Here is a 12,847-nt window from a genome sequence, read left to right on the forward strand (position 1 = left end):
TTTAATACTTGCATAGTTTCCATAGCAAAACAGTAAAATTCTTTTTTACATCAGTTACTGCAAATGTCAAACGTTCTTTGAAATACTGTAGGCTGCCAGTACTTTGATAAATGGAGCTGTTAGTTCTTCTCATGTAACAAGATGACACATCAATTTCTAACTGCTTTCTGAGCATTTGATGCTCACATTGCTGACAGTAGAGATTTTAAAAAAATGGTTAGGGAATATCGTTTTTATTTTTTTAGAACAGTTTTTGCTACTAGTCCGAAAGTACCCTCTCAGCAACTATCAGTAAGTACTTTGCTCTAGCTATACATGTTTCTCAACTGATTTTACATCTGTGGTTGTTTTCCCCTGTTATATTCCCAAACAAGCATTTTCTAATCAATAACTCAAAATTATTTCATTTTGTAGTACTAAGAAACCTAAACATTTTAGCTGAATTTAAGATTTTGGTTTTCATATAGTTTGTCAGTGCACTCTAGTCATTTACTATGAAGAATGAATATAAATGTAAGATGTAGCAATTCTCCTAAATGCTGCTGCAAGAGCCCAGGGTGGGTTAAATCTCAATCTACTTTAGGTTACAGTGTTTATTCCAAATTGGCAATGCACGATGCTTTATTTGACGTTTCTTGCATTTATGTGTAGTACTTAATACTTAAAAGTAAAAAGTCAGGTCTTTCGTTTTTGATGTGTGGCACCTACTACTTGCTACAAAGAATGGAACTGCTGTGTAAAGGTACTTAGTTTAATAAGAGACATTTTGTGTACTTGTACATATAGGTAGATAAAACTATATTTATATATTTATTAAATGTTTTGGTCTGGGCAGATAAAAATAAATAATTGCAATAATTAAAAAAACAAGTAAACAGTGCAGTGAAGTTAGGTTAAGAAGATACACAAGATAACTAAACTAAACTGGACATTGTACAAAACATCTTAAGCTTATTTAAAATGGCAAGTTTTGTTTTCTAATTCTGGATGGATTCTTCTGTAGAATTATTTGCTTTGAACTTGTGTTTAGTTGCAGTGGTGGAATTCAATTTTTTTTACTACCGGTTCTGTGGGTGTGGCTTATTTGGTGGGTATGGCTTGGTGGTCATGTGGCTGTGGGCGTGGCTTGGTGGTCATGTGATTGGGTGGGTGTGGCCAACTTAATGTCACTCACATCAAGGGCTGCCTCACCTGGCCCCTCCCTTCCCAGTCATTCCTTGTCACACCCAGCCTCAACTTATCTATAGTTCTGTAAAAATGTTGTTCACCTTTTTTTGACTTTATTATCTACATACTATAGATGTACTTTCATGGACCACTGAAAGGAGGAAATGGCTCACATGCTTTGCCCAAGAGGGTGATAGGCAACAGGCTTTTAAGGGGCAGCCAGAAAGAAAGGGGGGGCCAATGTATTTTCCAAAGCACCAGAAGGCAAACAAGAAGCAATGGATGGAAACTGAACAAAGAGAGAAGCAACCTAGAACTAAGGAGAAACTTCCTGACAGTGAGAACAATTAACCAGTGGAACTGCCTGTCTCCAGAAGTTCTGGCTGCTCCATCATTGGAAGTTTTAAAGAAAAGACTGGTCAGCCATTTCTCTGAAATGGTATAGGGTTCCCTCTAAAGTCCCTTCTAAGTGTTATTCTGTTATTCTGACACCTTTCCCAGGACCTCTACTCAGAGTTTGGCATCCTCAGTTTTCCTGCCTGAGCAGGGGCTTGGACTAGAAGACCTCCAAGTCCCTTTAAACACACATGTATTTAGGCTCTGGACTATAGACATTGAATGCATGTAAACCCTGAAAAATATGTGGTAGCCCTGGGCAAAAGAAAGGCATTAGAATCACTCTAGGTGTAGGGACAGTGTAAAATATTAACACATGATAAATAATGGAACAATTAAAAATAATAGCACAGTTTTCTCTGTCTATCTCTCTCCCTTTCTTCCTATTTCTTTTTCTTTCTTTTTCTTTGTCTCTTTCTGCCTTTCCCTTCCTTTTTCTCTCCCCCCCCCCCACACACCACACACACACTCCTTCTTTTTCTTTCTTTCTCTCCCTTCCTCTTTCTTTCTTGTTCTTTCTTTCTTTCTTCTCTTTCTCTCTCTCTCTCTGTCACACACTCCCCTGTCAGCCTTCATGCCCTCTCACTCCAGCCACTTTACTCACAAGGGGAAACGAATCCAGCATTGGGGAAGTTTTGCAAGTTAACGAACATGCATTTGCACAGCTCATTCAAAATTCTCTGTGGCTGGATTTCCTCCCCCCCCCATTCCCCCTCACTCCAACCACTTTACTCACAAGGGGAAGCGATACTTCTAGTGTCCATGGAGAATCCAGCTTTGGAGCAGTTTTGCAGGTTAACGGACCGCTGCTTCACCCACAGCCATGTGTTTTCAAGTGGCTGTTTGAAAATGCATGGCTAGGGCAGGGGAGCAGTCCTCCTTTAAACTGGGGCAGTGAGCATCGGGCAGGCGGGGCAAGCGAGTGAGTGGAAACCAGGCGACTGGGTTGGGGGCGTGGCCAGCCAGATGTTGCTACCAGTTCGGCAACCCACGCCAAATTCTTGCTACCGGTTTGCCCGAATAGGTGCGAAGCGGCTGAATACCACCTCTGTTTAGTTGTCTGTTTATCTTGGTGTGGTATCTAAACATTGTCCCAAGAAACTTCAGTCATGATTGCATCTCTGCCACCCACTGTAGCATACATTTTTTAAAAATGCAGACATTGTTCAATATATATGAAATTATAATTAAATTCCATTTGAGGGAAATTTTGTAAATTATAATCTTTTCCTTTTATTATAACAAACTTGAAGTAATTTCTTTTGTTGTTCCTAGTATTCCTGATCCTTGGTTCTTTCTGAGCATTTAGCTTTTCTGACAAAATTGCTACCACTTCATGTTCTTTGCATATAACATCATCTACAGTGGTGGGATTCAAATTTTTTTACTACTGGTTCTGTGGGCTTATCTTGGTGGGCGTGGCAGGGGAAGGATGCTGTAAAATCTCCAGTCAGAGGTGGTATTTGCCGCTTCTCCAAACTACTCAAAATTTCTGCTACCGGTTCTCCAGAACTGGTCAGAACCTGCTGAATACCACCTCTGATCACCTACCTTTTCACTGCCTCTCTGAGTACTTTTGGTATTCAGATTTTCACTAAATGTATAGGCACTGGTTTATTTTAATGTGTCAAAAAAAAAATCCTCACTGGAATTGTTAAAAGTTTTTTTCTTTCGGAATTCCAACTAATCTTGAGCACCTTTCATTTAATTATTTAAAATCTCTTTTTTATATAAAAATCAAACTATATGTTTGATCGCAGTCAGCTTTGATTTTCTTTCAAATCAAGAATCCTAGTATTCTATTTATACTATGCTATTTCCATTTTTAACACTCCCCATTTACTTCTTATCAGTTCAGAGAAGTTTACCCTTTTCTGTGTTCATCCATTCCCTGAAGGAGTAAGTTGGCAGCAATAAAAGTTAAAAATTTCCTGAAAGAGCCATGCTTGGCTGAATTAATCTCATCAGGAAGAATAGACATTTTAATAAATAAATATGAATTAACAAATAATCATCTTTAGGTTAAACTAATTTTAAGAAACCCTTATCCTCTTAGAGACATATCTAAGACCTTAAAATAGGAAACAGTTAAAAGTAACAAATACCCATGAAAACTATGCATTTTCATAAGTCAAGGAAAATGGAATAAACAGTCTCATATTAAAACATTTTAGTACTCCAAAAATTGCTTAGAAAAATAGCAAAATGCCTAAATATTAATATAAAAATATAGAAACATTTTCAAAAATTAAAAAAAAGAAAAGAAAAAGAAAATAGTGAACTTCAGAGCCATTTCTGCAACATAATAAACACCTATCCTTTGGTTAGGGAGATCATTTGCAATTAAAATTACATTTATCAATTTAGTATTTATTCAATCTATTCATTTTTCTGATCCCCACTTGAAAAGAGATCTATTTGTTCCCAAATCTGGTTTTGATTATTTGATTATGTGTTATCAAGCAGACGTTAACTCTGTAAGATCACGTAGAGGTATTTTTTTCCAGGTAATCCCCATCTATCATATCTAGCACTAATCAAAAATTGCTGGATAAAGAAGAAAAACTCTTTCCTCACTGAATTCTTATGTTTGTTAATTATGCACAGAGGCAGGTCAGGAAAAATCCTCATTCTAGTATAATATGAAGATGATTGTTGGGAGAACTGCAAAATTCTATCTTGTAGAATTTTTATAATTAATATAATTAATTATAAAAAATCAATATAATCCTCAATTTTGAATGAGTGAAAATCTCTGTATTACCTAGATTTTATTTTCAGATCTCATTCAGATGGTAATGAAAAAAAGTTCAAAAAAGAACTTTTCCAAAAATACCTCTAGGGGCTACTCTCGCTCTGCTTAAAAGAAAACCCACTATTTTTGAAGAATGAATCTTGCATCCAAATTATTTTGTCTTGGAGCTCCACTATTTCTTTGATGTGTTTCTGATTAGCATGTTTAAGTTAGTCATTTCTGTGGTCAGAGGAATACTATATCCTAAAGGCTAATGCATAGTATTTTGCAAAGATTATGCGAGGCCCTTGATGAATAAAATTCCTCAGATCTCTTCTAAAGCGGACTGTGACTGGGGTTACTAGGACAAGTTTTCATCTATTAACTGGGAGTAGTTTGTGCTTGTAAAACTTGAGAAAGCAGAGGGAATTTTTAAGGCTTTTAGTGTGCTCACTCTCAGTTAGATCCAAGCCTCTTTTACTTAGTCAAGACCATCTGGGAAAAATCTTCTTGTGGGAACTAAGTGGAAGTGATTTCATCCTTGAATAATGGGATTCTCCCTGCCTGAAAAAGGTGGTGATGTGCTTTCATCTTAACAATTTTTTACTAGATCCAGTGATATTGAGCAATTTTCCTCCTTTTGAGCAAAGATCTACTAGATATAGATTATCTTGGCCTTTTTCAGTAAAGTTTCATGCCCAGATATAATGCTGAAAAACATTATTTGTGGATACTATCTTGTGGCACTGGGACAGAGATAGTACCACTCTTTGGACTTGCTTGACCTCTTAATGACCATTACCATCAATGATGATATTCTTCAGGTTTTTGGGAGGAGGAGACACTATTTTGAATTCTCTGAAGTTGGTATCAGTGTTGGGCAGAAGAGGGGAAGGGGAGGCTGATATTTATTCCCCAAGGATCTGTGCTCTTTCCTTTTCTATTTAATATCTGATGAGACTGCTTGGGAATTAATTTGATAACATAGATTCAGGTATCCTCACTTTACTAGATGATTACCAGTTGTATATTTGGAGCCCCATCTGACTTATTGTGGAAATGATGTCTCAGTGTCTGGAAGCTGTTAGCAAATCAGTGAGGAGGAATCGATTTAATTTCAATTCTAACAAAAATGAATGACTTGGGATCAGGTATGCCTGGGATTTTCCATTTTTAGTTCTCCATTGTGTAGCATTTCTGAGGCAGGTGTGCGATTGGTACTGATGGCTTTTCTTGGAAGAGCAAGTGGTATCAATAGCCAGGATGTCTTTTGAATAGAAAATGCGTCATTTTCTACCCTTCCCTATTGACAGAACCTGCTCATGGTATCTTAGTTACCTGCCACCTATGTGCGCTGTAGATGATAGAGTCAGAATCTGATAGAGAATGCAACTTTGCAAGCAGTTATGGGCATACCTCAGTATGCCCATGTGACATCTATATTTTCTGAGCTGGTTACCAATTCAAATTGCTAATTGATATCTGCAACATAACTTGGAATCTGATTATTTGTGGGATTGCCTTTCTGGTTGTCTCTCTCATAAGATCTAACACAATAAGCATGTACCAATCTTATGGGATCCTGGAGACATCCTTCTTTTTCCTGCTGTCTGAAATCCAGATCTACCAGGGGCTTGTCTAAGTCCTATCCCTGCTTTGATTTAGAAAGGCATTGAACACTTGGATTTTGAACAGGCTGTGGGCTATGATGTTTTGTGGTTCCATCAAGTGATGATTTATGGAAGATGGTAAAACTATTTTTCTATACTTCCACATAATATCATTTCATTTTTATATCTTTTGCATCCTGATTACTTTTACTTTTAACACATGTTGCCTTGATAGCAAGGGGGTAATAATGTTAATGATTTATTAAATATACTTTTAATTTTATTTAATTTTCTGTATCTGCTGCCACTTAATATCTTTCCTGGATTTTAGCAGCCCATGTTTGGTAAAGTCTATTATTACACACATTATTCTTAAGAAGCCAACTATTTGGTTTTGTGTTTGTGTCTTTAAATACCCTTTTTAGTTATCCAAGACAGTCATACAACATTGCATTACTTGGTACTTTTTTTCATAAGTTTCTTGGTAAAGTGTGGAATCTGCCTAATTGCTAAATGTTGTGATGATTTTGTGTCCCATTTAGTTGAAGAAGATTGGTGGTGGTGGCTTTGGTGAGATTTATGAAGCAATGGATCTTTTAACTCGGGAGAATGTAGCTCTGAAGGTTGAGTCAGCTCAGCAACCAAAGCAAGTCCTCAAGATGGAAGTGGCTGTTCTAAAAAAGCTACAAGGTAGAAGATACAATTATTCTGAAAAGTGACTGAGGTTTATAGAGTTTGATTAGACTATTATCTGTTTTGTGTTAAAAGATGACAATATACCATATTTAAACAAAATACAGCTTTGTTTGCGATCCAGTGTTTCTTTTCAGTGAAATTTTTATGTTGCAATGTCACCTGATTTTAATACAGTTTTAATTATCACAAATTTTCTACAAAGAGCTACATTAATTGTAGCTTGTCAGGAAGGATTATAATTTTCAGTTGGATATTTTATGTTTCATATCCAAAGCCCCAATAATTGGACTCCTATCAGAGAAAGCAACTCTTTTAGACAAGGTAAGTTACGTTGTGGAGATGCACGATTATTAATATTTTCTCCTGCACTTCTAAGAGAACTACATGCTCTGGTTTAGTCTGAAGGGAGTGCTTTTGTTACTGCAGCAAATATTATAATACCAAGAACATAAAATATAATACTGGCAAGAAGAGTAAGTGGCTTAGTTACTATGCCTATCTCTCTTATGGACTGGCATACGATTTGAAAATATGAAAATGAGAAAAAAGTAGTCAAATATAATCCAATCTTTATTATGGTTATACCTAGCAAAAGAAGAGTGGGATACAAAAATTAGTAATTTAAAACAGTAAGCAGTATAAAATACACATGGTTAAAAACCTTTTAAAAAGCTTAAACACATACACATAAACTCCACACCAATCTTTTAAAAAATCTATAAAAAGGGGCAAAGACATTAATTAAAAACAGGGAAAAATAAAAGTTAATATATGGCTCGTTCTCAGAAATGTATCACAATAGTAAATACTCTTAACTAAGAAGTTAAATATTAAGGTTGGTCTGAGGCACAGGTCATCCATATCTGACAGATTTTAATTGCTGCTGTGCAGAATCTGCAATACTTATGTTGTAACAATAGGATTAGTGTCTGCAAGCAGCAGGGAGGTATAAAATAATCAGGGGTGGGATTCAAATTTTTTAACAACCGGTTCTGTGGGCATGGCTAAGTGAGCATGGTTTCTTTTTTTCAGGCCCCCCCCCCCCATTTTTTTGCCTTCTGGGCCTCAGGGAAGCCTCCTGGGCAAAGTACTAGGACAGCGAGGGAGATCCCGGCACAGCTGATCATCAAAACAGCTGATCATCGGGAGGGGGAAAAAGGAAATACCTTAAGGAGTGTGGGCGGGGAAGAATGCAGTGAGCAATATTGCACATGCACGATAAGGACTGACTGGGCGGGGAGGGGCGGGCAGAGAGAGGTGGGGCCAGTCAGGGGCAGGATTTGCCGGTTCTCCAAACTGTGCAGAATCGTAACAATCAGTTCTATAGAACTGGTCCGAACTGGTAGAATCCCACCCCTGAAAATAGTGCTATGCACCTTATTTATCCTATGGGTATTTATACAGTATTTGTGAGATGAGGGTAGTGCACATGTCTCTATAGCATAGGCCTTGGAGGAGCACATTCTCTTTTGATTCTGTATGTCCAGAGTCATAGGACATTGCCTTTCCTGGAAGAGAATTTTCCTGTATCAGCCTTCAAGGATTGGTGAAGGGAAATAGTCAAATAGTACTTTCCAACTAAGAGGAGGTCATTGCTGTGGAAATCATGTAACAGTCCAACCTTGCTGATTGGAGGAAACCCGATAGCTGGGGTAATGGACAGTAGGCAAAGGCAAAAGTTTTTAATTCAGAGGCGGGGGAAAAACAGAAAGAGCTAATTTTAAGTCCAAGTACAGGTTCGACTGAAGTATATTCACTAAGAATTATTATAAAAAGATACTATGTATTTGGGCTGCCTTTTACAGTTTTTTTTATCTAAATTCAAATGAGCTGAAAACTTGAAGCTGCTTAAGCACAGTTCAGAGTACATAATTACCCAGAAAGAGGCATGAAAATAGATTTCTAAATGGAAGTTCTGACAGTGATTTGTGGGGATTTTCAGTAGAAGTTGAGCAAGGGGACTTAGGTATGAAACTGTTTAGTTAAAATGGAAATAATCGGTAGTTAGAGTTTAGAATTTTGGTAGCTATTTCCCATGATTCCCCTTGCTTGATTACATCAGATACTGTTTTTGATCTCAGGTCAATGTGATTCTAGTGACCATTGAAATAGCTTAAAATTGATTATATAAAAATAGTTTGGATAGAACCAGGTGAATTTGGCAGGTGTTTTTTCTGAAGATAATAATTAAGGCAAACAACTCATTCTCAGGAAGGAAGATAAAAATAGGGCAAAAAAAGTAGCTAAGGGTTATATGTTAGAGTAGAGTACTCTGTACGAACTATATGGAATGATTCAGGAAACTAAAGACATCCTGGATTCCTGAAGTTTTTAGTGTTGTTGTTTTTTGTGTGATCCCTTGAAGTCACAGGGATTCTGGAAGACTTTTTGAAAAACACTTCTTATAAGATGATAGTGGCAAGCTAACTGCATTCTGTTTGACTGAGCATGGAATGTACACTTTGCAGGGAAAGATCATGTTTGCAGATTTATTGGCTGTGGAAGGAATGAGAAGTTTAACTATGTTGTTATGCAACTTCAGGTAAGCTTTTCTGCTTTTTTTAAAAAAACTTCATAGTTGTATTTACCATACCCTTAGTGATTATAGGGATTCTTATCTTGATGATCAATTTTATAGGCAAGCCAAACATGTGGAAAGTTTTTTCTCTTTGAAATACCATGGAGATGGAAAAGGACTAGCAAGAAGGAGGTGAAAGGAATCACCTTCTCCTTCCCAGGGGTTACCTGAAAGAAGGTTCTGACTATTGAGGATATTTGCCTCTGAAAATAAGGCAGGATGGCTGTCTTTAACAGGACCCAGAGGATATGGGGAGAGGACTATTTAACCACTCTCCTATCATTGCTTCTCCCCTCCCCCACAATAATCTTACGGTTCCTTCCATTTCTCCTGCCTCACAATAGATTAATAAAGATGGAAATGACCTTATGGATCATGTAATTCATCCTTGAATTCCGTGGAGGACCCACTACAGCTTCCTTGACAAATGACTATCCAACCTTTGTTGAAGACGTCTAGTGGTTGGCTGACAACTTACATAGTCAGGAAGTTCTTCCTGATGTCTAGCCTGAATCTCCATTCTTGTAATTTTCGTTCATTGGTTCTGGGACAATAGAGGAAACCCTCCCCCTTCAAATTTCATTTTTGCTATTTGTATCTCCAAAATTGCTGGTTATAGAGTTGCCAACTGACTCTTCGGTATGCTTATTTCATTTTGCAGCAGATAGAAGAGAAAAATCTGACTTTGGTCTTTAACTGATTTTTAAATTAATGAAATTGCTTACCTGTCCACCTTTGGATGGAAAGTCTTAATGCTGATAGCCAAAAGGCATAGTTCGGTTGTCAATCTGGTGGATTAAATAATATCTGCTGTTAAAATCTGATATAGAAATCTGACATTCATTTATTTTCAGGGCCGGAATCTTGCAGACCTCAGAAGAAGCCAGCCTCGAGGAACTTTTACACTGAGCACAACTCTTCGATTAGGCAAGCAGATCTTAGAATCCATAGAAGCCATTCACTCAGTGGGATTCTTGCATCGAGATATCAAGCCTGTAAGTGGCTGATATATGCTGGTGGCTGACCTTCTCTACATAGTTTGCTTTACCTATTGATGTTTATTAAGAACAATTCTCCTTGCAGTTGGAAAACATACCTCTCAGGGGCATTGCATGAGTTTTAGAGAGAGAAGTGTATTCATGAAATGCAAATAAAAGCATGACTTTATGTTTTGGGATAGGTAAGGCCTCACTTACCACATGGGCCTGTGTATTTAACTAGTTCCAAGTTGCAAAGGCATTTTATCATTTCATGTTTTGTAATCATTTTTTCTATCAATAAATGAGAATATGCATATGTAAATAGATCAGTAACAAAAAGACAGTAATAGCTATACTATAACTCTGATTGGGGGACTAAGCTGTTAGTTTTATAAAAAAATCAAAATATTCTTGTGAAATTGGCTAGAGCTTTCAAAGAAGAGTCCTTCTATGATTCCCTCTTCAAGAGAGGGAATTCAAATTCAGATAAGAATTTCAGAATTATTCCTAGTATTTAAATCTTGAGAAAACTGAAACAATATTTATTAGATTTATATCAATTTATTTTTGTATCACCGCAAGCAATGTATATAATGCTGCTATCTCTTAGGTGGTTTGGACTGAGAGAGAGTGACACTGAGATTCATGCGTAAGTGAAAGAACTCAGTCTTCCAGTTTCTAGGTTAACACATTAACCATTATACCAGCTAACCTCTTAAACTCAGGAGTGGGATTCTACCAGTTCAGACCGGTTTGAGCAAACCGGAAGTTAAAGTTACATCTGGTTTGCTGAACTGGTATTTCAACACGCCCATCATGGCCACGCCCACCCACCAACCAGGCAGCGAACTGGTTGCTGGGATTTTTGAATCGCATCCCTGCTTAAACTCCTAAGTTTGATATTTATTTCTTGCAGGAGTTGGATTGATATCCTTCCTTTTGCTCTAGGCACTGTTGAAAATCCAGAGTCTTTTGGGGCTAAAAACATACCTTTACAAAGTCTGGTTTTCAAGACTACATTTACCAGTGATTGCATGCCGAATTGCATACTGTTCACCTTCTCATGTGCTTTCAAGCCTTACCTATGAAGGGCTACTAATGTATTAATATCTTCTTATTGTGCCTGTTTAGTCTAATTTTGCCATGGGACGCCTGCCTTCAACCTACAGGAAATGTTATATGTTAGACTTTGGTCTGGCCCGGCAGTATACCAATACTAATGGTGAAGTCCGACCTGTAAGTGATGTTTTTTCTATTTCTTTTTCTGTCATTGTAACAGATTTAAAAAAACCCAATATATTTTTGTAGTATCCTTGGTGCTCTCCAAGCACCAACAATGCTCTCCAACATTTCTTCTATCAGTACCATTATATTTTTACACTTATTTATTTCTATTCATATGCTGCCAATCCGTGTATTCATGTATTTATATTTTGTTGTGTATTTGTGTTCTTTTATATTGCCAGTCTATGCACATGCCAAAGGCACACAGAACATTATATACAGCATTCGGTGTGCCTTTGGCATATAGTCCTGCTGGCCACATGACCACAGAAATTGTCTTTGGACAATGCTGGCTCCTTCAGAAAAGAAATGGAGACGAGTGCCATGTCCTAGAGTCGGCCATGACTGACAGGGAAACCTTTATCTTTTATTACTGCCAGTAATAAAACTGGGCACTGTTGTATTATTCATGTTTGCAGTACTGTCAGTTTAACATACCTATTTGTTGAGATGAAAACTGAATATGATAGATTCTTCTAATTGCCAAAGAGTTATTACATATGATTTCAGAATAAAATATTACTTTGCTTATGTCTGTCTGTCTATCAGTTACTTATATCAGTACTAACAAAAGAGAACACTGTAAATTGTTCATCCTTTTGTCCCATTAACAACTTTTATAGAAGATTGTTTTTATTTTTATTTTAAAAGCACACTGCTCATGCTGAATTCATGCACATTCAGAAGAAGCAAATTTGCACCTAATAATATTGTGAGTGGTAGTGGCATATATAATTGATCTTACTTTTTTCCTGCTACCATCCCTAAACATCTCTAGAGGGTTAGAAGAAACTGCTGAAGAGCAAGGTTTTACTGGTATAAGATTCTTCTGTTTGATTTCAATTAGTGATTTATGTTAGCTCTTCTGTTCCTCTCTACAGCATTTCAGTATGGTTTGCTGCATTTATTTTAAAACAGTTAAAATAAATAGGTGCCCAATTCCACTGGTATAATAACATTGTTTCTTTGGAATAGGATTATTTTGATAGCCTTAGCTAAATTTGGGCAACAACTGAACCTCTCGGGGAAGGAAGCCTGTTCCAAAATAATGAGATTGCAGTGGGAAAATAATGCACTGAGGGCCCTCAGACCCTCAAAAAGGAAGGGAACCTGAAGCACCTCATCATGAGATGAACTGGTTTATTTGAAGGAAAGATTCCTCAAAATACCTAGGAAACAGGTGAAGAGATTCATAGATTAAAACCAGCACTTTGTATTTACCCTTTTAGAAACTAATGCAGCAGGTACAAAAATGGTGTTATGTTTATTTGTTTTTAAAATGTATTGCCAGATACTTGGCAGGTTGCAGTAATTAAACATTAACGCATCTGCAGTATGGTTAATAAAGTATAAAACCAAAAAAAATCAACCAATAACTAAACTCGGTATCCTAATGCTAGTC

The 12,847-nt window shown here is 37.0% G+C and overlaps 1 protein-coding gene across 2 annotated transcripts in view; it reads left to right on the top strand.

Annotated features, from left to right (window-relative positions):
- Positions 1 to 12,847, top strand: part of TTBK1 (tau tubulin kinase 1) — a 112,183-nt gene that overhangs the window by 26,234 nt on the left and 73,102 nt on the right. For both annotated transcript variants that reach the window (XM_087962600.1, XM_087962604.1), the window contains 4 exons: positions 6,450 to 6,597; positions 9,072 to 9,145; positions 10,036 to 10,176; positions 11,293 to 11,397. In XM_087962600.1, coding sequence (XP_087818726.1) covers positions 6,450 to 6,597; positions 9,072 to 9,145; positions 10,036 to 10,176; positions 11,293 to 11,397 — 468 coding nt within the window. The remainder of the gene's footprint in view (positions 1 to 6,449; positions 6,598 to 9,071; positions 9,146 to 10,035; positions 10,177 to 11,292; positions 11,398 to 12,847) is intronic.

The sequence above is a fragment of the Notechis scutatus genome, chromosome 1 (genome assembly GCF_049901735.1).
Source record: "Notechis scutatus isolate UNSWTSFEM ecotype Mainland chromosome 1, rNotScu1.2, whole genome shotgun sequence".
Taxonomy (NCBI): Eukaryota; Metazoa; Chordata; class Lepidosauria; order Squamata; family Elapidae; genus Notechis; species Notechis scutatus.